The 25,810-nt window shown below is 37.1% G+C and overlaps 4 protein-coding genes and 1 pseudogene across 9 annotated transcripts; 3 read left to right on the top strand and 2 right to left on the bottom strand.

Moving 5' to 3' along the window:
- Positions 1–3,990: 3,990 nt before the first annotated feature.
- LOC131021709 (ABC transporter F family member 5-like) lies at positions 3,991–7,867 on the top strand. The gene is made up of 9 exons (XM_057950991.1): positions 3,991–5,031; positions 5,352–5,693; positions 5,961–6,101; positions 6,505–6,685; positions 6,787–6,941; positions 7,021–7,122; positions 7,203–7,331; positions 7,421–7,525; positions 7,619–7,867. The coding sequence occupies exons 1-9, from the start codon at positions 4,159–4,161 to the stop codon at positions 7,712–7,714; spliced, it is 2,124 nt and encodes a 707-aa protein (XP_057806974.1). The 5' UTR covers positions 3,991–4,158; the 3' UTR covers positions 7,715–7,867.
- On the bottom strand, positions 7,821–11,798 carry LOC131021710 (uncharacterized). Of its 6 annotated transcripts, none has more exons than XM_057950992.1 (8): positions 11,498–11,798; positions 9,974–10,074; positions 9,808–9,882; positions 9,622–9,713; positions 9,208–9,485; positions 8,616–8,847; positions 8,242–8,446; positions 7,821–8,051 (listed from the first exon to the last, which is right to left on the bottom strand). In XM_057950992.1, the coding sequence occupies exons 2-8, from the start codon at positions 10,064–10,066 to the stop codon at positions 7,965–7,967; spliced, it is 1,062 nt and encodes a 353-aa protein (XP_057806975.1). In that variant the 5' UTR covers positions 10,067–10,074; positions 11,498–11,798; the 3' UTR covers positions 7,821–7,964. The 6 variants fall into 6 exon arrangements, with proteins under 6 accessions (XP_057806975.1, XP_057806977.1, XP_057806976.1 ...); XM_057950994.1 differs by having other exon boundaries at positions 8,196–8,446; positions 9,974–10,197; positions 11,498–11,765; XM_057950993.1 differs by having other exon boundaries at positions 9,974–10,197; positions 11,498–11,764.
- Positions 11,799–12,176: 378 nt separating this feature from the next.
- LOC131023447 (uncharacterized) lies at positions 12,177–13,413 on the bottom strand. Its single transcript, XM_057952987.1, has 2 exons — positions 12,873–13,413; positions 12,177–12,697 (listed from the first exon to the last, which is right to left on the bottom strand). The coding sequence occupies exons 1-2, from the start codon at positions 13,411–13,413 to the stop codon at positions 12,177–12,179; spliced, it is 1,062 nt and encodes a 353-aa protein (XP_057808970.1).
- Positions 13,414–21,296: 7,883 nt separating this feature from the next.
- On the top strand, positions 21,297–22,287 carry LOC131023446 (auxin efflux carrier component 3-like; annotated as a pseudogene).
- A 1,501-nt stretch (positions 22,288–23,788) lies between these two features.
- LOC131021708 (alkane hydroxylase MAH1-like) lies at positions 23,789–25,567 on the top strand. The gene has a single exon (XM_057950990.1). The coding sequence runs from the start codon at positions 23,905–23,907 to the stop codon at positions 25,408–25,410; it is 1,506 nt and encodes a 501-aa protein (XP_057806973.1). The 5' UTR covers positions 23,789–23,904; the 3' UTR covers positions 25,411–25,567.
- Positions 25,568–25,810: the final 243 nt, after the last annotated feature.

Here is a 25,810-nt window from a genome sequence, read left to right as displayed (position 1 = left end):
GCTCCACAACGACTTCTACAACTAAAATCCACCACAATGAAGAAAACATAAATCAAACAATTAACAATAATACTACTAAAATCAAATTAAAAAATATGGAAAAGAAACATAAAATGTAGTGACCTGGATCTAGGATATGAGCCTCCCATAACGAACTTGAAGGAAGTAAGGGACAAACTTAAAGGAAATAAACAAAAAGCTAAATTCTTTTCACCATTCCCGAATTCCCCCTTGCTTGCAGAGGCGGGCTCAGCCACTTGTACCTTGAGGTACAACCCAACACATGGAAGCTCTCAATCTCGGGCAGCCGTAGCGTCGCAATCTTAATGTTGGGCAACACTCCGCCATTAATGAAATCAAATAAACTCAACTCATTCAATTAATGACAAGTTCTTCCTAAGACAATCTCAAAATTAGTTTATACTCACTCTCGTGGCATACAAAACGTGGATTACATGCAAGACTATCGCCCCCGGATCACTCTTAAACATAGAACTCCTAAAAGTTCCTAGGATTAAAGTCCTCACACAAGTCTCAAGTTTCTTCGACTAATATTGACAAGTATGTTATGTGTTCTTAGTTTAGGCAAAAATAATCATATCCCGGTATCAAATTAATGCCAATAAATAATGCAAAATTGGTGGCCAATCAATAAAGCAAACAATAAGCACAAGAACACTAAAAGGATAAAACAAGTCTTGATTAATTGAATTAAACAAAGTCAGAAAACCATTATCTGTTTATTACCAAACCCTAGGATAAGAATGTACTAGCCACACATAGACATATGACTAGCAATGAACAATCAGGAATATAATAAATCACCCAATAATAAAATTCGTGAAGTTGTGATGAATCTTCAATTTTTTCTTTCAATCTTCTAGTCTGTCGTCTCTTCAAGTTCTCCAAGTGTAATTATGAGCCAAGGTCTCTTCAATATGTTTATGGGGAGTATTTGTATGTCATATGTCCCAAAATATAGGTCAAAATCGTGTAGGATCAAAAATAGTTGAAAAACTAAAAAAACATGCAAAAATCGAGCAAACATGCGGCCTGAGGCGTGGCCGTGCGACCAGACCGCGTTGAGCGCCGAAATGCCCGCGCTCAGGACCGTGGGGGTGCTGATAGCTTTTCTTAACGATTTTGTTTTAGCTTGTTCTCCCTCATCCGTTGTCCGATTCTCGATCCGTTTGCGCTCACGAAATCGTATTGAGGTGAACTTTAACTTCCATAAAATCATTTTTCCAAAATAACCTTCAATATTCCTGAAAAGTCGCTCAAATAACAAGAAAGTAACAAGTTCTCCACAATAAACCAATATATGTTCAAATTAATCATCAAACATACAAAATCCTTTCAATTAAGTATCAAATATGACACACCAATAAGTAAAAATGTATATTTATTAATTACAGCTTGAAAATGAATAATTAAATATATTAAATTTATGTATTTTAAATACAAATTCCAAATCTATAATTAAATATCTGACAAATTCTATTTAATTGAGCATAATTAATTACTGATCTAACCACCATCTATAACTAAATTTTCCAAACAGAGAAATTTGCAAATCAAGGGAACCACAGCTTTAGCTAATTAAGCATCCAAAATTGTGGTCAGGCTCGTACCTGAGGGCATGCTCAACATGCTGCCGCATAGGGCCCCAAATTTTTGGGGGCCCAATTTTTTTCACTTTTTTATATATAGTACATATATAAAAAGTATCTTTGTTTAACAAATAGTATTCCAAACATATATGCAATAACTGAAAAAGCATTCTAAAAAAAAGTGAATCAAAAAGTTTATCTACGATCAACTATGCGCAAGACAGGTTGAATGGGTTTGCTATGATATCAATTGAAAGAAAATTGGTTGATCGGTTAGATTACATAAACTTGATAAATACATTTGCTTCTAAAACTGCAAGACGTGTTGTATTTAGATAAAGTAAGAAACTTATATTGTTAATGTTGAATTCTTAGTATGTTATCTTTTCTTCTCTTTTGATTGAAAACTCTTTTGAATAATTGATTGAAAAAATTTATGTTAATATATTATTGTTGTTTCGTCGATATTAAAAAAATTTATAAAGACCCATTTTTTATGTTTTGCTTAGGGCGCTGTGAGATACAGGACCGGCCCTAATTGTGGTTACCATTATATTAAGATTAGATATGAGAGCAACAGCCAACAGGTGTTTTGCGTTAGCAGTCTTTTTAATTCGAACACAATTTATACATAGAACGTCCCAATAAAAAGTGATGAACATTTCTTGGCTATTATGCTCCTTCAACAATTGTTCAGTCTATTTTGAAAACAGTGATTCATTCCCAAATATACACGTTACGTAGCTATTGCATGGTCTTGAAATTTTAGGTGTGCGTGGCTTGCAATTATTGGGGCTACAAAATGAACCAGGCACCACAATGTAACTCAACTGCTCCACCACGTCTTTTATCTCTATATTTGAATTTATATACACCACAACAACTATCAAACTTTTAGTCGTCAAAAAACAAGAAAAGATTAAATTCTCTTTTATTCCTCTTTCTTTTAGTCAAGACTCAATCCCCTTCTTTAAAAAATCGTTGCTATAAAATTAGACTCCACAAATTTTGCATTATTATTGCTTTTAAACAAGGTAATGTCAAACTTCCATGTAATAGTATTATATAATCATATTTTACGCTGAACATAAAATAAATAGTTCAATATGAACACTTTCCTAAAAGTCGGTTCAATAATGAATATAGAAGACCTAATCATGCCTTGATAAATAACTAGTTCACTTTCTTACAACTAAATTGTAGAACAACGAGATTTGACTGTCTTATGCAATGCATAATTTTAAAAAGAAAAAAAAAATCAATAACTATATAAATAAAATATTAAGAGTAATACAAAATAATTACTGTAGTTAAGAAGGAATGACTAGCATAAAATAAAATTGAATAGTATTATTAACCACAGTATATGCTGAATGATTAAAATGATTTTCTCAAGTAAAATAATTGAAATTAAAGGTTTATTGAGCTCTTCATGCAACACTTTATTTCAAAATCATTTAACTCTCCTTCATTTAGTCATTCTCATTATATAAATTTTTAAATTATGAGTATATTCAAATCACAGCTTGAATTGGTATATTCAAATCACAGCTTGAATTGATGTGCTTAGATGACATTATCTCAATTTCTCTCTTTTTTTTTTTTTAGTTCTTAGTTCTCCTTACATTCATTCTTAATTTATATATTTATTTATTTAATAAAAGAGTAATTTACTTAATAAATTTTATTTTTTAATTTTTTTTCAAAGCTTTGTTCTGAATTAACTAATTATTCTCCATTGATGAACATAAAATTGATCATATTGATAAAAAAAAAATTAAAAAATTACCTGACTATTAAATTCGAGTTTGAGACATGTATATGTATTGTATATGTATATATTCTAAATTAATTTTGTGAATTATATAAATTTAAATTTATACTTTAAATTTAATTTATAATATTTGTTATTATAAAATTTATATTAATGTTTACTCTATATATAATAATTTAAATTTATTTATTAGATATTCTAAAAATTTTGACAACTTTGATACAATATTGGATAGTAGTATAATTCTAGATATGTCCAAATAATAATCGATATTTATAGTATTTAGTAATATATATAAAGTTAAATGTGTTAGGATAATTTCAGGTAATTTTATATGAGACGCTAATTTTTGAGTATTTTTATATGAGAGGATACCGAATAGTAAAAATCTTTTTTAATCAGATTTGTGACTGCTGTGACCGCAAATTTTACAATATCCCATATTAATTTTTGACAAAATTTCATTAATTAAAAATCTAAACAACATGATACACATCATTTCTTCACAAGATTTCATCAATTAAAAACCTAAATAAATGATGTTAAAATTTCTATCATGATGTCAAAATATTCATTTTTTAAATTCCGAAATGACTATTTTGCCTCCTCTCTTCTTTCTAATATATTTTCATCAGAATCTCCCATGGCCGACGCCTGAGAGTTTGTCTTCCGTGTTCCGCCAGCGTTCTCTCTCTATATGTAGATAGATTATACATACACAAACAGAGTTAAAAACAAACGGATAATTCTTACGCAGTCTGAAACACGAAAGTAATGGACTTATCAACAAAGCTCCAATTCATCAACTTGAAATCTACATTCCTCGCCGGAGCAACTCCACTTTCGCATGCCCTCCTGCCGCCCAAGCGCCGCCCCTTATCCGCCACGAGCACCCTGAAAGCCACACTCCGTCCCTCGAGAAACCCACGTCGAATTTCCTCTAAATTAGCTTCAATTGCCACGGAAACCTACACTCCGACCGCCGCTCTTCAAGAAGAAGACGACCAAGATATCGTATCCCTGTTCTCCGATTATAGCTCCGAACAATCGAAGACCAATTACAAGCGCGGGAACAAGAACCCCACCGGGGCCTCGTCCATTTCATCCGGCGTAAGGTTAGAAAACGTGAGCAAGAGCTATAAGGGCGTGACTGTGTTGAAAGACATTAATTGGGAAGTGAAAAGAGGGGAAAAGGTTGGACTGGTCGGCGTTAATGGCGCGGGGAAAACGACCCAGTTAAGAATTATATCGGGTTTGGAAGAACCCGATTCTGGGAATGTGATCAAAGCGAAGAATAACATGAAAATTGCCTTCTTGAGCCAAGAATTTGAGGTCTTGGCGAGTAGGACCGTCAGAGAAGAGTTCTTGAGCGCGTTCGAGGAGGAAATGGAGGTCTCCGGGAGGCTGGAGAAGGTGCAGAAGGCGATAGAGAAGTCTGTGGACGATATGGAGCTGATGGGGAGACTCTTGGATGAGTTTGATTTGCTGCAGAGGAGGGCTCAAGCTGTGAATTTGGATGAGGTTGATGTGAAGATCAATAAGATGATGCCTGCGCTCGGTTTTGCACCTGAGGACGCAGATAAGCACGTTGGATCCTTCAGCGGAGGGTGGCAGATGAGGATGTCACTTGGGAAGATTTTGCTGCAGGTAAAACTGCAAGCATAAATTGTTGTTATGATTTTTTGGAGTTGGTATCATTAGCTATCTTACGATTAGTTCTTTAACTAGATTCAAGAGGATCCGAATTATGCTTGGCAACTATGTTTGCATTAGTATTGAGTTCATTGTGCTGCTTGTTATTGTTGAGACATGTAATCACACTGCATTTGACATGGCGTATGCAACTATGTTTGGATTAGTTTTGAGTTAGTTGAGCTGCTTGTTATGGTTTAGACATGTGATCCACTGCGTATGACACAGTCTACGTAACTCTTGTTGTTGTTGATCGTATGTGAGATTACTTGCAGGAACCTGACCTGTTGCTGTTGGATGAACCTACAAATCACCTTGATCTTGATACAATTGAGTGGCTTGAGGGTTACCTAAGGAGGCAAGATGTGCCAATGGTGATCATATCCCATGATAGGGCTTTCCTTGATCAGTTGTGTACTAAAATTGTTGAAACTGACATGGGCGTTTCAAGAACATATGTGGGAAATTACTCTGATTATGTTATTGCTAAGTCAGCATGGATTGAAGCTCAGTTTAATGCGTGGGAAAAACAACATAAGGAGATTGAACACACTAGAGACCTAATTAGCCGGTTGAGTGCAGGAGCAAATGCTGGCCGTGCTTCCACTGCCGAAAAGGTCTGTATTGATCAGGACCATCTGATCTTAAGTATTATCTCATGCTTTTTTGGTTTTCAAGTTCTCCACATTTTTTAGCTTTAAGGACGTGTAATTCTCATTTTTGTGTTGGAAAAACATAAGTATGCTTCGAAGAAAAAAATTCTGAGGTCTAACTATCCTACAAATTTGCCTTTTCACTCTAGTTCTGAATTTAAATTTTATTTTAGGTGTATTTTTATGATTTCTTCTCATTATTTCTTGTCTTTCGAATTGTGGTGGCAATAGAAGCTCGAAAAACTTCAGGATGAGGAACAAGTTGAGAAACCTTTCATTCGAAAGCAGATGAGAATTAGGTTTCCAGAGCGAGGAAGAAGTGGCCGAACTGTTGTGACAATAAATAACCTGGATTTCAGTTATGAGGATAAGGTAATTGACTTGTAGGAAATATTTTTATATAAAGATCTTGTTCATTTGAATTCAGGACTGTGTAAAAAAACTTTAGAAACATGCATATGGATATGCGGGCTAGTAATTTGTCCATTGACCTATTTTATTAGTGCGTTGAAATTCAGAATTCCGTATCTCAGCATATCAGTCATGAGTCCTTCAGTGTATAGTTTGTCGTTCGTATTATATCTGTTCCAAGATGCATAAAATGTGCCTTCTGTGAGGCATCCCGGGCATTTGATAGGTTCATGCTACAGCTTGATGAATATAAGGCACATACAAGTTCTATTTCTATGGAGTTAATGAACAGATAAGGGTTTTTCTTTCATTCATTCCCACCAACCATAATCTTTTTGCTCCATTTGTAATTGTTGTTTTCCAGGTTCTGTTTAAGAATGCGAATTTGACAATTGAAAGGGGAGAGAAACTTGCCATTCTTGGTCCAAATGGGTGTGGAAAAAGTACGTTGCTGAAACTGATTGTGGGGATGGTAAAGCCAGACAGAGGTGAAGTTTTGCTTGGGGAGCACAATGTCTTACCAAACTATTTTGAGCAAAATCAGGAATGTTCTTGCTGTTTTCCATGTCTTTCTCATAGAAAAGGGTTTTGTTGTCTGTTTTCACCTTTTCCTGTGTGATTTAAGACGTCCATTCCACTTTGCAGGCAGAGGCGCTTGATCTGGACAAGACGGTGATAGAAACTGTTGCTGAAGTTGCAGAAGACTGGAGACTCGATGACGTTAAGGGTCTCCTAGGACGTTGTAACTTCAAGGCGGATATGCTTGACCGGAAGGTTTCCTTTCTAAGTGGTGGTGAGAAGGTATACGTCAATGTTCCACTTTTTCTGTAATTGTTCCGTTGCAATGCCTTTGAAGCTTGATTTGAAGCTTCTTTGACAGGCCCGGCTTGCATTTTGCAAGTTCATGGTCACACCTTCAACACTTCTTGTTTTGGATGAACCTACCAATCATTTGGACATACCCACAAAAGAGATGCTTGAGGTTTGCTTTCTAATCCCATATGTTATATTTCCATTACATTCTTGATTTTGTTTCTTGATTTGTTATACTTTACTTATCAGGAGGCGATCAATGAGTACCGAGGGACTGTTATTACTGTTTCTCACGACAGATATTTCATTCGGCAAATTGTTAATCGAGTATTGGAAATAAAAGATAGGAGGCTACAGGACTATGCAGGAGACTACAATGTAATTAAGTCCATTTTCTTCCTCTTGTACAATAATGTATAATTTGAGAACATTGATAACATAGTATTCATTTGTTTTGTTGCTGGTAGTATTATCTGGAGAAGAACCTTGAAGCAAGAGAAAGGGAGCTCGAACGGGAGGCAGAGTTGGAGGAGAAGTCACCAAAAGCAAAATCCAAATCCAAGATGACAAAGGTAAATATGAATCTGGATTTATGGAGTTAGAGACTGTTAGGTCCTTTGACAAGTACCCTCACAAAATTACATCCATTATTGTTTTTCTACTAGGCGGAGAAGGAAGCTAGGAAGAAGCAGAAGGTGCAGGCGTTCCAAGCTGCTAAGCAGAAATCTAAAGGGCACAAAAATGCTAAAAGATGGAAATGAAAAACTGTCATATACATTAGAGTTAGAGGGAATGATAGTTTATTTAGTCCATGTTCATTTGTACATACACAGATATAGGTAACTTGTATCAGTAAGAACATCATGATTTGTATACACTGCATCTTTATGAAATTAACTTCTCAAGGTACAAAATGTCAAAGAATATTAACACTACATAAAAAAGCAATACTAAAAAACCCACAAAAATTGCACTTTAATTCTACACTGGTTCTTTCCAGGATGTTATAGTTCACTCCTGCTGGAATATAAGTGCCTCCTCAGCTACTATCCATTCATCATCACCAGATTTAACTCGAAGCTCTGCGCCTGCACAGTTCTAAGAAAGCAGAGACGAACAAGTTATTCATTTTACAGAGACTACAAACAGCAGAGATAAAGCAAGAGGCAGTATAAGAATGCGACAATTATGGATGTTGTAGCAAATGAACTTTCTGTAACCTTGCATATTATATACCCTTACAGTTACTTTTATCTCTGTTGCACTTGTACAAAACGAGGATACTCACTGTGGAACAAGTGTACACTAAGGCAGTCAACCAATCAAACTTTTCCAAAGATATCCTCTGTTGATCATCAGCTTTCTCAAGCAAGAAGAATATCAATGTCGGCATCAGTTGCATTTCGAAATGCCTAGCCCCACCACAGAGCTTGCAGGACCCGGGATTCCTCATCTTTTCAGAAGCCAATAGAGGTTTTCCACCATAGCAGTATCTAGTGCAGAAAGATAAATGCTTAAGAATAAGATGATACAGAATTTGACGGCTACACATAGACAAAGAATAGTGGCCTTGGTTACTGAGATATGTGCACACTGAATTACACGGATTGGCATTTATGTCTAGTCACAGGACAGCTTTTAAGTTTTAACAGAAGCTTTTACCTGAAGCATTGCTCTGGGTAGGCATCCATTCTTTTCATGAACTTGAGGTAAAATCTATCAGCATTTAATGCTGTGTCATACTCATATTTCTCCTCTCCATATGTTTCTCCATCAGAATCATCTTTATAATTTTTCTCATAGTCTTTAACGGAGATTTGGAGCTTAGAACTTTCAGAAATAGCTTTTTTGGATAGCTTCTCTTCTTGAGCATATGTGTAGAAGCACGGCAAAACTGAAACGAAGCAACACAGGCATACAATTAGTAAATTTAAAGGAGGTGGGTATATAATGCAACTTGGCAAGGGTGGAGAAAGTTGGGAATTCTTCACTAACATGGTTTCTCATCTACATAAACTCTACTACAAAAAACATTTCGTAGATTACGAGAATAATTTTGAAGTATAATATACTAAAAGGTTTCGTTATGCTAAATCAAGTTTTAAGTTTATTTCCTCATTGACATGAGATTTTGTTTTGAGTTGTAACCATCACACTTCAGATTCAAATAGAATCACATAAGGCAGATACATAATAGGTCAATGGAGTTCAAAATTCTTAATCAAGGATACTTTAACAAAATTATGAAGCTCACCTAGAATACTACCATCAATAGACCTAGTTGATTGACCAGTGGGCAGAGATTCTTTCCTGGACTTGGTGACATTATTCTGCTTTTTGCCCGTAGAATTTAAACTAGCAGCTTCAGAAAGTGCCCTGCTCAACTCCTCCACATCTATGTCATCAACCTCTTCTCCAATATCAAATGAACATAGGTCCTCCAGCCAATTATTTTTTGAACAGGAAGTAGAAGATTCAGGCGATTCATCTCCTTTGTTGCTAGCAATTTTCTGTACTCGAAGTGCTCGCCAACTGCAACAATTAAAAGAACAAAACATAGTGACATCATAAAAGATAAAAAATATAACTGACAGGTAAATGGTGGCCTACCACTTGATCTACAAAATGTGTGCATAGTTTCAACAAATAATTTAGAAAAGGACCTTACATGGGGTTCTCACAATTTGGAACCGTACATCCAAAGACAAAGATTAGTCGCTCATCTATTGTCAAAGATGCACTTGAGACAGGAGCATAAACCTGTAAATGGAAATAAAAACCAAAAAGAACAAGAGAAGCAATTTAGTGTTCACACATTTGATAACTGGGAACACCAAGGACTCATGATCTAAACCTGTGCAAGGAGAGAAAGATGGCTCCTACATGTATTGCACTTAAGCAGATCCGGCTTCTCATCAATAGGTAAATCCTGATCAACGGGTATGGTAAACTAAAATTCAGAAAGCAGCACATTCTGAAAGTAAGAAATATAATTCTCAAACAAGATTTGAGTTACATACAGGAACTCCTCCTATTTTTGTAGTATATATATCAGCTTCTTCATAATTACTCTCAGCCCACGGCCCAGGCATGCCTAAAATGACTCCATCCATGTTCTTTCCTGGATCAGTAATGAGTAACATGTGCATCAAAGTGACATGGCAGCAGCATGCTTGCTGTCGTGAATAATAGATGATTTGGGACAATATGGAAACAAAAAAATGGTATGGCTCTAGCTCTACACCTACATTTACCATCAGATCATGAACTTGCTGAGAAATCTTGCATTGGAAAACATGTAATAGTTCATCAACAGCAGACTGCAAATTCTATTACGAATAACACTGTACCAACGCCTCAGCTCCATTCAGAATGGAAATACAACCTTAACATCAACTACATTGAAGAGTTCATCATTTGAAATATTTTCAGATACTGAAAATTATAGGACATTGCCACATTCATACTCTGCAACATTAAACTTCTATTTATGATCGATTTACATCTTCGAGAGGGAAATTAATTATGGAAAAAGAAACATTCCAGATTCATCAATGGACATGTTAACATGCACTGATAAGTAAGGATAGATGCTTAACCATACTCTGCTTGCAGGCTAAACACTAACCAGAAAGCTTCTGTTTCAGTAACATAACATAGAAGCTGCTACACTCTCGGTATCCATTTTTTCAACTTATATTAGTTAGCTTCATAGCTTTCATTATCAAACCGAGTTACTGTAATCAAGTGTTTTGTGGCTTCTCAAACAATTTTAGCAAGCCAATCCTCTTAATCACGTGTACATCCAGAGCAAATAATATTCGCATTTCTCTATACTTACTATTAAAATCTATCACAAAGATTCCCATTGCAATGTATTAGTTAAATTGATTGATACATCAACTTTAAGTATCCAGTAAATGATTGCAGCATGTTTGCCAAAAGTTCTTTAAATCTTCTTATAGATATAGCATTTGGTGGAGTAAAGTTTGCAAGAGAGACTGAAAGGTGAAAAAGAAATTCCCTCACATTAAACAAATCTTTTTGAAAATCCTTAATCCTGGTCGTTTTATTACTCAAGATGTTCACTATCCAATTTATATGAGTAAGATTGAATTCGGTTTAATAGAAATTTGGTCATATTTAATTGCAAAAGATAGTGTTTTGATTGCTAAAAACTTAAAGTTGTATCCTATTGCAACTAAAGCTAATAATTTCCAAGGCAATTAACTTAATTTCAAAAAATATCAACACCTAATATGCAGTAGCAATAAACGAATTGTGCTCACATCAAATTAAGGCAATTAGATTAATTGTTTATGAGGAAAACATAAGCATCAGATCCTGGAATGACCAGTTTTCAGATGACCAAACGAAAGGAACAAAATATAAATAAACAAATGAACAAAAAATAAATTTCCAACCAAACGAAACTATGACACAATTTAGACACTAGCTATTTGACTATTTCAATTTTCAATTTTCAAGAATCAGCTGAAATTGAAAAACACGAGAAGCACTGAAGCAGAAAAAACTTCTCATACACAAAAATCTTAATTATCTGCTGCTGCTGCTCGGAGGAGGCGGAAAGAGTCCGGTGGCGCGACGACTGGAGTCTCAGGCTCAGGCTCTCTGCTCTCGCGTCTCTGGAAGACTGGAACGGTCTGCTCAGAGGTGCGGCGCGGCGCCGGCGGTTACTGGGTGTCAATGGGTGGGTGTCACGCCGCGTACAGACTACAGATAGAGGCGGAGAGATTTCATCTTTTCATTTGTCGCAGCTTGAGTATGCGTTATTGTAGGTAGGGTTTAAACTTTAAAGTTTCAGTTAAACAATAAAATTAAATAAATCCATTTGCTAATATTTTTTTTAAGGGGATGAGAAGATATATTATTGATCACATGAACATGCTAAATGAAGATAACCCTCCACAAATGACATGGATTCACTCCAAATATAATGTGTAGAAATATCTCTCGCAATCTTTGCTAAGCAAATGAGCTATAGCATTACAATCCCGTCTAACATGGCTAATACTAATACCCGGGAGTGACAACAATAAATCCCGACAGAAACTAGCAATAACACCCACTTCTAAAATGTTTCGCTCTCTTGAGCGTATCACGTTGCAAGCTCGTTGGCTATCACTCCAACCTTACGCAAAACCCAAGTCTTTGATCCATAAAAGGGTTTTCTTGATGCCCATCAACTCTCCTTCATCCATGCTATGTTGTCCCGGGAGTTTTAAGAGTTTTTTCGACGACAAAACCTCCATCATGATTTCGAATAACAAGTCCAAGCCCCATGAAATTATCACTCGCAAATAAGGCAGCATCAACCCCGCAAATTATCGAGCTCGACGAAATAGGAAGCCAACCCAAACAAAGAGAAGTAGATTGCGGAATCGGAGCATGCTGCGCGCGAGCCTCCCGAGCTAAGATCCAATCATTACGGCAGTCGGCAGCCAAACAAACTGAGCGATGTGGTGCCGAATAAACGTTCTTCCAAACCACAATGTTCCTGTCTCTCCAGATCTGCCAGAGCAACATACAAATGCTCGCCTTCAATTCTCCATTCTTCTCATCCACAATCTTAAACAAAGCTTGCTTGAAAGAATCACACCTATCAATGATGGACTCGATAAAATCTTGCAAATTGCTAACTCTCCAACATTCATCGGCAAAAGGGCAGTGGAAAAAACTATGACATAAATTCTCAAAACCCCCACGGCAAATAGCGCACTCACCTTCAACCGCGATTTCACGAGACAACAAGTTCTCTTTAGTCGGGAGATTATTTCTTGCAACACGCCAAAGGAAATGTTGATTTTTTTTGGGGGAGAGGGAAAGGACATTGACTTTCCACAAACTGCTCCAATGCCTCTCCTCATGGTAAGAATCCTCGAGAGTAAGAGAGCTCACCAACTTGTAAGTCGATTTCCCGCAGATCAACGTCGTCAACAATCACCTGTAGGAAATCAACATCCCATCTTCGGGTTCCCGGAATCATAAGGTCATGCACCAATAAATTATTCATAAAAGTAGGACTCACCAAAGCGAGGCGAAAATCCTCATCTCTACGAAGCCAAGGGTCATGAAATATACGGACTTTGGTACCATCTCCAATTTGCCACCGAACCTCGCGCCTAACCAAGTCTTGCGCTGTGAGAATACTACGCCACGTAAAACTTAGGCTGTGGCCAATGCGAGCACTAAGGAAATCGCTAGTAGGGAAGTACTTAACTTTTAAAACTTTACACATAAGTGCGTCCGGTTCATCAATAAGGCGCCACCCCATTTTGCCAAGCGTAACCATGTTAAGGAGTTGTAAACTCCGGAACCCAAGACCGCCAAGCTTCTTATCAACACAAAACCTCTCCCACTTCATCCAGTTGATACCTCTACTAGCTCCACCTTTATTCCCCCACCAGAACGAATTCAACATGCGTTCCATTTCATCCATTAGGGTAGTAGGGAGTGCAAAAATGGCCATGCAATAAGAGGGTAACGCTTGAGCAACACTCTTTATAAGAACTTCTTTCCCGGCATCTGATAATTTCTTGCCGTTCCAACCATTAATACAACTCCACAGCCGATCCCGAAGGTAAGCAAAGATCTTATGCTTCTTGCGATCCACCAGCGAGGGGAGGCCCAAATGACGACCCGTATGAGCGGCGACGACACTCCCAGGATAGTGGAAATCTCACCCCGATCGTCCGTCGTTACATTACCACTAAAGAAGATTCCCGACTTCTGGTAGTTAATAGTTTGGCCCGATGCAGATTCATAGACCCCCAAAACTCTTTTAAGGGTAGCACATTCCGTAGGCGACACACGGAAAAAGAAAATACAATCGTCGACGAACATTAAGTGGGAGATGGCAGGCCCACCAAGACTCATCTGGAGGCCGTGTAAAGTACCACGTGCAGTCTTATGTCTCACCATAGCCCAGATTCGATCTGCACAAAGAATGAAAAGATAGGGAGACAACTCCCTGACAAAGCCATCTACTCGGGATAATCGGACCAACTGCCTCACCATTGATAAGCACGTCATAAGTGACTGTCCGCACGCACAGATTCATCCAAGCACGCCACTTATCGCAGAAACCAAGATGACGTAAAACAACATCCAAATATCTCCAATCAACCTTGTCGAAGGCTTTTCTAATATCAATCTTTAGCGCGAGAGAACCATGTTTCCCCTTAGTTTTCTTCTTCATAGAGTGGATAGCCTCGAAAGAAATTAATGAGTATATTGGATGAGCCTTCATTCCTCAAAGGTAGATTGAGCACGATCCACAAGATGAGGCAAAACACTCTTAAGCCTATTACAGAGAACTTTGGAAACAATTTTTGTACATCACATTGCACAAAGCTATGGGCCATAGATCATTCATCGTCGTCGGGGATTCCACCTTGGGGATAAGTGAAATCAGTGTGTGGTTTAGGTGAGGAGGGAAAATCTCGAATTCAAGCCAATGAGAGCAGTTGTGAAAAACATCATTACCCACTACACCCCATAACTTCTGATAAAATTTTGGATTAAAACCATCGGGCCCGGGCGACTTGTCAGGGTGCATTTGAGAAACAACAAGTTTAAACTCTTCCAAACGGAGGGGCTGAGTGAGATCATCAATCATGGCTTGGTCAATGCACGGATGAAACTTGTCAAGAACTTGATAATAGTTATTGGTGTGTTGAGGCTCATCGAAAAGTTGCTCAAAATAATGGCGAGCCACATTATGGATGTCCCGAGCATTAATAGTCTAACTCTCATCATCGCCTTGGAGTCAAACGATTGTGTTGGTCTTTTTCCGAGCAGAGGCCATAGCATGGAAAAATTTCGTGTTGCTATCACCATCCTTAAGCCAAAATTGTTTAGCACGCTACCTCCAGTGATCTTCTTCCTTCATAAGTAAAACCCCAAGGTCTTTCTTAGACTGCTGCAATTTCTGAATAGAGTAGGGGTCAGATCTCCCTTGGAGGGTGGAGATAAGTCGCTGCAACCTGCTTTTGTTGACTCTCTCGTGCTGCCTAAGGTGAGCAACCCATACCGAGATAGATTTCGAGACAGCCGTGAGGTGTTCAATAATATGAATTATGCGAAGGTTCGTCCAGCAATCTCGAATAACGTTGGGTAAGTCCAGTTCCATGCACCACTTATTCTCGAATCTGAATCTCCAAGAAGACTGAGAAGGAGCAGCCCCTTGACATTTCAATAAGAGCGGGATATGGTCTGATATATGAGCCGTTAGATGAGTTAATATGGCAGTTGGAAAAAGATTCTTCCAGTTAATAGTAGCCATTCCCCTATCAAGTTTCTCTTCCATGGAATTAATAGTGCACAAGCCATGGGACCACGTATATTGATAGCTACAAAGGGGAAGATCGGATAATCCACTGTCCAACACAGTGGAACGAAAACCCGAGAAAAGCCAATTAGGGTGTTCAATCCTACCACGTTTTTCACTTGGATCCAAAAGGTCATCAAAATCACCAATAATAAGCCAAAGGAGAGAATTAATACCAGCCAAACGACGAAGAAGATTACAAGATTCTCGACGTCGTCCTCTCTCCGGGAAACCATAATAACCGGTGAGCCTTCAATCACCACTAGCATCAATAATGTATTAGTCAATATGATTGCAGGAGAAACTGAGAAGCTTACAGGTAGAGGAAGATTTCCAGAGCATACAGAGACCTCCACTCCTTCCCATGCAATCCACAATAACACAACCCTCGAAATTAAGACGGGAGCGAATCTCCTACATGTGGGCTTTATTAGAAATAGTTTCACACAAGTAAACAAAATTGGGCCTATGAACTCTAATGAGTTCGTGTAAAGTAGGAACCGCAAGAGGTTGGCCCAACCCCCTACAATTCCGACTTATGGCATTCATTGGGCTCGACCGACTCTGGAATCAGAGCCCGCCGTTGGTAAGTTTTGAACATTCTCAGTAAAATCTATTGGAAAAGGTTCAAACGTTAAGGTAGTTTCCAGAACATCAGTTGGAGCGCCATGTCGTCTCTTTCTCTCTTCAATGTGGGCCAAGGTAGGGTCATCAATTTGCATTGAATCACAAATGCTAAATTGATGACTAATATCTTATAAGGCTAACCATAGTTAATTTTGTGGAATAAAACCCCTAGATATCTAGTCATCATTAACAGGGAGAATAATACCACGATTTTCTTGGGATTTCCTTTTGGGGTGGGTCTTGTAACGACTCAGCAGAAACCCTAGTAGCCGCCGCCCCCATGCTAGGGTTTCCACTCATCTCATTTGCCCGTAACCACTTGTCGCCAACAAGGCTCTCAACACGCTGATCCGCTGCCTTAAGCTAAACACCCCATTCCCGAGTAATATCCTTCGAGTTAGGAGTAAACATTAGCTTGCAAAAACTTTTCGAATGCCCGAGTCTTCCACACAGAAAATAGAAGACATTAAGGCGTTCGTATTTGAAGTTTACAACGAAAGATGAGCCATCCTTCTTTTTAATTTTCTTGAATCTCTTCAAAGGATCTGAAACACGAACACCCACCCTCACATGTAAATACTGACTCCAAACACCCGCTGAATTCGAACTGTCATACTCCATGAACGTACCAATGAAATCCCCCAGCAACTAATGGCAGGGGTTTTAAAAAATTATTGTAGTATGCTGTGAGTAAAATGAGGGTCCCACCTTATTGTGAGTGGAAGAGTTACTAAAAATAAAATGGGTCAAGAATTGGTGGACGGACAAAAATGACAAAATGAGTTAAGAATTGGTGGACGAAGAGAGTATATAATATAAAAAAAACATAATAAAAATTTAGGTATTTGAATATACCCGATTTTCAGTTTATCATAATATCGATATCGACCTGAAACCCTAATTATTTGGGTATTAATACTCAATATCGGACCAGATTCGAATCAATATCTATATTATCCGATTATGCTTTTCTCACCCCTATCGACAATAGCACTCGCTTGTTTTATTTCCCTTATGTTTTCTTTTTTATTTTATTAATTTTAGGGTGGGTAGGACTAATAAGGCGGGGACTTGATTTGAGTTAATTTTGGGTTTTGGTGATGTTTTTTTTTTCTCTTTCTATTTTTCCTTTTTTTTTATTCTTTTGTTGTTATTCCGTTTTTCCATAAAAATATTATATTATGAATTGCAGGAATTTTTAATAAAATAGAATGAAGTTGTTAGTTGAATAAGTGTCTCACTTCAAATGTAAGAAGAGTTATGTGGACATTTTTAATATAAATAGAAGTACCAATTTTTTAATAAACAAATTTTTTAAAAAAAATTAGGCAAATTTTTCGTCAATGGAGAAAGTTTTTTTTTTTTTTTTATGATTTGTTTTTTGTTTCTTTTAATTTATTTGAAGAGTTTTAGTTCTATCATAACATAAACAAAATCCTATTCCTACTAGAACATGTTTTTAACTTACAGTCAATACAGGCATATTCATTGTAAAACATAATATTTTATACACGCACACGCAAAGTTAGTACAAAATTCCGAAGTTCCCAACAATATTTGCATTCTTCTCCCTTTCCATTAAACTTCTTGTTTTTTAGCATAACAATAAGTTATTGAATTGAATTAAGTATGTAAGTGACTACTGTAAATGAATTATAAGTCCATATATATGTATGTGTATATTGATTTAAATAAGTCTAGGTGTATATTGCATATATTAGAAATTCTTTTAGCTCTTGGATATGAATATTCACGATAAATTCATAACTTTGCTGAATGAATCGTGGTCAAGAGATGAATAAATTTGATCTATATAATAACCAGTACTATCTATCTATCTATCTATCTATATATCTATCTATTTATCTATAATGGTGTGTATATAGTGGGATCAGAACCGATCACCTACCCACCGTGGGCAAGCATAACGTGCCCACCATTGATGTGGCAATTTTAATTAGGAAAGATAACTAATAAATCTTACTCTAATTAAAATTATCTTACTATAATTACAATTGCCACATCATGGTGGGCATGTTATACATGCCCACGGTGGGTAGGTGATCGGTTCTGATAGTGGGATTGCCTAGTTTTAACTATTGATGTGGTGCTTACCTAACATAGACTAAATTGATCTCAAGAAAAGAAAATAAATATAACTTAGTTGTTGTTGTTGTTGTTTTTTTTTTTTTTTTACATTTAGGTTACAACCTCCCTAATATTTTAATATAATTAGATTAAATATAGTTATATTTTTAGTATCAATTTTAACTGTGTGTTTTATGTGTCCGTATGAAGAGTATAATAATGTAGTTTACATAATTGCTATTGATTAATCATTGATTTAATGATTAAAAAAAAATAATTGCATGTAAATACATCAACTTTGGTCAAATTTTATTTTTTACGCATACTTAAAAAAATTCAATAAAATACCCTAAAATATAATAGATAAACCAAATTTATAGATCAAGACTCTTTTATAGTATGTATTATTAATTGTATAAATTACATATCAAAGTTTGATTTTTTCATTTTATTCATTTATTTAAAGTTAGAGGGAAAAAGAACGAATCAAACATTAATTTTCATGTAAATTGTAAAATTCATGATGCCAGTAATAATTTTATTTTTACTTTTTATTTTATTAATGTACGCATTTTTTTGTATCCATATAATTATCTTTGATAGGTATTAAATTAAGTTTAAATATCTTTACGTGTCTATTAATATTTCAATAATATGTGTTGAGATGTGTTATGTCAAGGACCAATATGCTTAATACAAGCAAATTAGCAACCATTTTCATTCCTTAATTTGTGAAGATCTGTGGTGAAATTATAGTTTTGTTGAATAAATTTTTGGTACAGACTTTGAATCTCATAAGTTTATTTTTATTTTTATTTTTATTTTTAATTCATCATTTTTCACACCAAATTCATAATGTTACATAGCGAATTCATATGTATAACTTATTTTATATGATAAATTTAGTTTAATTTGTATAATTATAGAAACTCCCTATATAAGTGATACTATATCTATATATAGACATGTGTTACTCCCTCCGTCCATAAAATAAACTCTCATTTGATGCTAGCTAGACACAGAAACTAAGAAAACTGATAAAAGTGTTGTGAGTGAAATATAATGGTAGTTGACTAAAGTGATAAATGTATTATGAGGTGGACCCATGAGTGGTAAATGGTAGTAAACTAGCACGACTATCCGTGCGATGCACGGTGAAATCGAAATTAAATGATATGTTATTTAAATAAATAAATATAAATATTAAACATAAATAAAATATAATTGAATGATATGTTATTTTCATACACAAACATAAATAAAAGTATTCAAATTTTAACAAAGAGAAACAAAAATAAAATGTATTAAAATTTTAATCACCTATTCGATTTAAATTTATTTTTATTAATTTTTATACCATATTAAATATATTTTTTTATAAATTATATTTGATAATGTTTAGAAAAGAATTAAATTTATAAAAAGAAAAGAGAAAAAAAATAGTAAAAAATTGATGGGAGAAGAGAGAGAAAAAATGGAGAGAAAATATAAAGGAAGAAAAGTCCTCTTTGATATGTTGTATAGATGAGTAGTGAATATATAGATAATTCAAAAGTTAGTTTTTTGTACACAATTAATAACTGCACTTGTTGATTATCGTGGGTGTATGGGACGTGGGTTTGGGATATGTATTACAAAAATTTTAATATATTTAGTTTTGTTTTTGTTGAATCTATTCACGATTTTGATAACCATGTTTTTAGCAATACAGTTGCTACAACTGCAATTCAATTTTAGCGGAATTTTTTTTGGTTTAAGCGGGAATAAGTTACCGTTAAAGTGGTCTTTTATATATTATATAGATATTGAATATAAAAATGAAAAAGAAGTTGCAGGTAGGCCCATGAGTGATAAATGGTAGTAAATGACTATAAATTATAAAAGTGATAAAGGTGTTGAGGGGTGGGCCCATGAGTGGTAAAATGTAGTAAACGTAGGTAATAAGAGAGGTCATAATTGTCCAAAAAGCAAAATAAGAGTTTATTTCATGGACGAAAGGATTATATTTTTGTATAAATTACATTAGTTATATTAAAATGTTAGATCATTTTGCAAAAAATAATTTTGATATCAAATTTTAATTTTATTAATTTATATTAATATTATGAAACATATATACACACACCTTAGACTAGTAGTATTATTTATATTTTGGAATTCTATTTCATTGATAAGCGACAAATTAGTTAGACGCGCCTTGGTGCAACTAGTTTCTAGTTTTACGGAAATTTGTTGGCCTTTTGTACGTCTACGTCATGTTCCTATGATTAATATCACACTCGGTCATAAACTATTTTTCTAATTTTTTATTTTTATTCGTTCATAAAATATATTTTTACCTGTTTAATGGATATAATTATAATAACTATCACTTTTAAAATTTTCATATATTTTATACGTATTAACATTAATAAATTCACATAGATCCACTAATTTTATTTTTTAAATTATAAAATTCCTTCTCCACTCATTATATACATAACTAATTTATTTGAAGAAGAAAAATATGTGCACTACTCTGAGGAAGATATTTATGGATAGAAGAAGTATTAAGTTTGACAAACAATAAAAAGTACTTGGCCAAATTTATCTAAATCTTGTAAGAGTTGGTTATGCACTAACCAAACTATCGCCAAACTCTCCTTATGATTAATTTAAGGATCAAAGTTGTCGCTTCGTTTTCCTAAGAAAGGGACTACTCAACTAGATTCAAATATATTTGTTTTTGCGTAATCTAGTGTTGAATTATCCATCTAACTATATCTATTGCTTGCATGACTTCATTTCTTCTAATTTTGCCTCTAAGTTAAGAAAAAAGTATAAAAATATATGGATAAATTCATACATATATATAGTCACTCTTGATATATATTTTAAAATCACATTCATAAAAGTAATGTTTTACAGCAGTGAGTTGAACCGTGCCAACCGTGTATATAAGAAAGCATTAATTCCCCCACCCCTCCCTAAAAAAAACATACTCCTCCCTCCGTTTTTTATTAAGTGTCACCAACCATTAAAATATATATACCAATAAAATAAGACATTTACACTTATCATAATAAATATATATGTACAACTAATTATTGCATTCAAACAAATATTAAAGGGAAAAGGTGCAAATGCACCCTTCTAGTGGTAGCAGTGGTAGCCCTTATAGCGTATAGCTCCCCTTACTCACTGTGTGTGCAAATAGGCCCCCGAAATATTAAAAACAGCTCAATTACACCCTTTTGACCTAACAGCGTTTTCTACCGTTAGTCAACATTGTTTTTTGATTGGCCTACGGCAGCGTGCGGTGGTGGAAGATCTTCACACCGGACCAGTGCTCCGGCATCAACCGCTTCGTCGCCATCTTCGCCGTGCCGCTGCTCTCCTTCCAGTTCATATCCCAGAACGACATCTACACCATGAATTTTCGCTTCGTCGTCGTCGACACGCTGCAGAAGATCATCATGCTCGTGGTCCTCTCCCTGTGGGCGAATCTCACCCGCATCTGGTACACGCTCCTGCTCTTCCTCTTCGAATACCGCGGCGCCAAGATGCTGATCATGGAGCAGTTCTCGGAGAAGGCAGCGTCAATCGTCTCCTTCAAGGTGGAGTCTGACGTCGTCTCGCTCGACGGCCAGGACTTCCTCGAGATGGACACGAAGATCGGCGGCGACGGGAAGCTCCTCGTTAGGGTTCGAAAATCCAGCGCCTCGTGGCGGTCGTTCTCCGGGATCACGTCGCGGCCGTCGAATCTCACCGGCGCAAAGATTTACAGCTTGAGCTCGTCGCGGAATCCGACACCGAGGACCTCCAATTTCAACCACTCTGATTTCTACTCAATGATGGGGTTTAGAAGTAGATTGTCGAATTTCGGCAACTCCGACATCGGGAGGCTGTCCAACTTCAATGTTGGCCGACGCCGAGGCCGTCCAATTTAGAGGAGAACTGCACGCCGGGAGGGCTCATGACTTTCCCCAGATTCGGCTACTATCCGCCGCGGCCTGCAGCTCCGATGGCTTCAATCGCGTCCGTCGTGCCCAAATCCGCGAAACCTCACCACCAATTAGGCAATTAGGCTAATAATCACGATGCGAAAAAGCTCCACATGTTCGTTTGGAGCTCCAGCGCCTCGCCGGTCTCCGAGGTCGGCGGCGGCGGCCTGTACGTCTTCGGCGGCCAGAATTTCGGCACCTCCGAGCAATTTGGGAGGTCCGATCAAGGCGATCAAATGGTGGGCCCCACATTTTAATTAAAAAATAAAAAAAATGTTGACTAACAGTGGAAATGTCGTAAGGTCAGAAGGGTGTAATTGAGTTGTTTTTAATACTTCGAAGGCCTATTTGCACACACAGTGAATAAGGGGAGCTATACGCATACTATTATAAGGGTGCATCTGCACCTTTTCCCATAAGGATAAAATAGGAAGACTGTCATAATTATACTCTCACAATGGGACACTTAATAAGAGACAAGGAAAATATTAAAATAGGAGATTTAATAAAAAACGGAGGAAGTAACATACAAAAAATGTAAATCGGGCTGGTGTAATCATATGTTTAATTGTGCTTAAAAATCAATTGTGTAAAAAATTTAAAATTTACAGTAAATTAATATTGTAACATATATATAAAGCAAATCGTGCTTAATTAGTTCCGACAACGTGTGTAACAAATTTTAACCGTCCTATAATTTGAAGGTATTTTCTGCGCAAATCACAAGTAGTGAATTCGACGAATTTTACATTTTTCAAAGTAGATATCACTCTGTGTGCTTGTGTTGGCCAAGTGGTAAGGGGTTAATGGCTAAGGGTTAAGGCCAAATTAAAGATCTTGGATTTGAATCCCCTTTGGCCCGACCTTTTAATTTCTTTTATTTAATTAATATTGTAAATTTATAAAAAAAACAGCACATATCACTGCAGTCTTTTAATTTCTTTATTTAATATTATAAATTTATCAAAAAAAAAAAGTACATATCACTCTCAATTAATTGTGAGTCCGTATTTATTTTTTATTTCAAAAAATATATAATAGCTACAACATTGTTTTACAACTGTGGATATAAAACATATTTTTTGTTATTTAAAATGACTACTATGTAATATACCCTCCGTCACAAAGTATATTTAACATAAATAGTACGGAATATTAACATGGTGAAAAAATAATTTGTACATAGTGTTTCACCCTTTCAACAACAAGAGCATTCACAATGGAAAGGCCGTTAGGGCCTTTTTGGAGCTCTATAAATTTTTTCTTTCAATTCTTAAAAATTGAATTTTAAATAAAAAATTTAAAATTAAAATTTTTATTAAATTTAAATTTAACAATTACAATAATCCTAATAAAAATTACATTAATTTGAACTCGCATTGCATAAATTTTTTTAAATTAAAGTAGCATGGAGCTGTCGGCCGTCGTCCTATGATCCCCTGGTCCGGCCACGGCCTTCGATCGAGCCATGGGGCTCGAGCCCCTCAGCCCGATTGTGGATGGTCTAATATCATGAAAGTTGAAGTCCATATTTCAAAATCAAATATATCTACGCGGATAAGTTTCAACTACTCAAACCTAATTAAATCTCCACGATCACTTTTGTAAGTAAGAAACCGTTTGTTTGAAGTAGTGGAGCATGATTTGAAATTGTGAATTAACAGATAAGCTACCTGGCTAATCTAGAACCAACTAAAGCATGCTTGCATCACATGCATAATTTTAATCAATTAATTAAATTAACAATTCAAGTTATATATTCTTACACTCCAAATTAATATGCCCTTCCTTAAGCCATAAATACAACCACCCTAGTGTGTGCAAGTGTTTCCTCTTATATTATATACCAAGTCCATCACAACCTAAATCTCAAAACAAGAAATACATACATAGATCAAGCAAGATGGTTTCATTAGGGTATCCCGAAATGTTGTTATCATTGGTATGCCTTTTCTTGGTTTGGTGCTGGAGAAACATCAACGGTCTGCCATGGAACTGGCCCTTACTTGGGATGCTCCCCAGCCTATTCTGCCACGTCCACCGGGTCCACGACCGGTGCGTGGACATCCTGGGGGCCGTTGGCGGGACCTTTCTGCTGCGAGGCCATTGGTTCGACAAGATGGACATCCTCATCACAGCAGATCCCGCCAACGTCCACTTTGTCATGAGTTCGAATTTCACCAATTTCCCCAAGGGCCCCGAGTTCAAGAAGATCTTCGACGTCCTTGGGGACGGGATATTCAACTCCGACTCGGAGTCGTGGAGCAGTCAGCGGAAGCACGCCCGCTTCCTCATCACCCACGACCGCTTCCGCAAATTCCTCATCAACACCACCAAGGACAAACTCCAATACGGCCTCGTCCCCCTTCTCGAGCACGTCTCCCGCCAGGGTTTGGTCGTTGATTTACAAGATGTGTACCAGCGCCTCACGTTCGACACCACCTGTAGATTGGTCACCGGGTTCGACCCGGGATGCCTGTCCGTCGAGCTCCCCGAGGTTCCGTTCTCTCGAGCCATGGACGAGGCGGAGGAAGCCATATTCATGCGCCACTGCCTGCCGGAGACGGTCTGGAAGATTCAGCGATTCCTCGGAATCGGGCACGAGAAGCAGCTGATTCGGGCTCGGGCTGTTCTCGACTCCGTCATAAACAAGTACATATCGATGAAGCGCGAGGAGCTGTGTAAAGACGGCGGAGATGGAGGCGGCGAGGAGGAGGGGCTGGACTTGCTGACGTCGTACATCAACGGATCGTCGGAGGAGGAGATGGAGTGCAACGACGACAGGTTCCTGAGGGACACGATCCTGAACCTGATGATCGCGGGGCGCGACACCACCAGCTCGGCGCTGACGTGGTTCACGTGGCTGGTGGCGACGCACCCGGAGGTGGAGAAGAGGATCCGGGAGGAGCTGGACGGGGGCGAGAAGTGGCGGGTGTTCGGGGCGGAGGAGCTGCGAGGGCTGGTGTACCTGCACAGCGCGCTGCTGGAGACGATGAGGCTGTACCCGCCCGTGCCGTTCCAGCACAAGGCGCCCGTGGAGGCGGTGGTGCTGCCGAGTGGGCACAGCGTAAACCCACATATGAAGGTGATGTTCTCGTTGTACGCGATGGGGCGGATGGAGTACATATGGGGGAAGGATGCCGGGGAGTTTAAGCCGGAGAGGTGGATAACGGGGCGCGGCACCGTCAGGTACGAGCCGTCCTACAAGTTCTTGGCGTTCAATGCGGGGCCGAGGACTTGTCTGGGGAAGGAGGTTGCCCTCACGCAGTTGAAATCGGTGGCTGCAGCTATAATCCATAACTACAAGGTGGAGCTGCTGGAGGCCCACCCTATTACTCCTAATGTATCGGTTATTCTCTACATGAAACAGGGCTTAAAGGTTAGGCTTACCAGGAGATGGGCTACTTGAAATTATTGTGTTTATTTGACAATATTCTTCTGTTTCTTCTATTTATGAATTTTTTTTTATTGGTCATACCCAATGTATCCATTTTTAAGAGTTCGATCGTTGTTTGATTATTGATGATTTAGTCAAGAATTTGCAAAATAAAGATGATTTTGTGTAAGTTATAATTAAAATATATAAGTTTTCGATCATCATCGATTTCTTTTTTAATTTTCTATACAAAGTTGTGCAATCTTCTTATAATAGTAATATTCTTTTTGCTATGTGGAAATTCAATTCTTATTGTCAACGATAGGATCTTCATGTGTAATTCTTAATTCTTTTATGATGGGCGGGCAGAAAGCTGTGAAGACATCATTAATTCTTATTATGTCAACAATATGATCTTGTGGTGAAACTTGTA

The sequence above is a fragment of the Salvia miltiorrhiza genome, chromosome 4 (assembly GCF_028751815.1).
Source record: "Salvia miltiorrhiza cultivar Shanhuang (shh) chromosome 4, IMPLAD_Smil_shh, whole genome shotgun sequence".
NCBI classification, from domain to species: Eukaryota; Viridiplantae; Streptophyta; class Magnoliopsida; order Lamiales; family Lamiaceae; genus Salvia; species Salvia miltiorrhiza.
This window is presented reverse-complemented; position numbering and strand designations above follow the sequence as displayed.

Excerpts from the sequence above, each read along its gene's own strand:
- LOC131021709 (XM_057950991.1), top strand. The coding sequence starts at position 4,159 with ATGGACTTATCAACAAAGCTCCAATTCATCAACTTGAAATCTACATTC. Across the intron at positions 5,694-5,960 it reads GTGCTTCCACTGCCGAAAAG|AAGCTCGAAAAACTTCAGGA; the intron begins GTCTGTATTGAT and ends TGGTGGCAATAG. Across the intron at positions 7,123-7,202 it reads CCACAAAAGAGATGCTTGAG|GAGGCGATCAATGAGTACCG; the intron begins GTTTGCTTTCTA and ends TTTACTTATCAG.
- LOC131021710 (XM_057950993.1), bottom strand. The coding sequence starts at position 10,102 with ATGCACATGTTACTCATTACTGATCCAGGAAAGAACATGGATGGAGTC. Across the intron at positions 9,486-9,621 it reads CCAAATTGTGAGAACCCCAT|TTGGCGAGCACTTCGAGTAC; the intron begins GTAAGGTCCTTT and ends TAATTGTTGCAG. Across the intron at positions 8,052-8,241 it reads TAGTGTACACTTGTTCCACA|AACTGTGCAGGCGCAGAGCT; the intron begins GTGAGTATCCTC and ends CTGCTTTCTTAG.
- LOC131023447 (XM_057952987.1), bottom strand. The coding sequence starts at position 13,413 with ATGGATGAAATGGAACGCATGTTGAATTCGTTCTGGTGGGGGAATAAA. Across the intron at positions 12,698-12,872 it reads GGAAATCGACTTACAAGTTG|GTGAGTGCGCTATTTGCCGT; the intron begins GTGAGCTCTCTT and ends TCGCGGTTGAAG.
- LOC131021708 (XM_057950990.1), top strand. The coding sequence starts at position 23,905 with ATGGTTTCATTAGGGTATCCCGAAATGTTGTTATCATTGGTATGCCTT.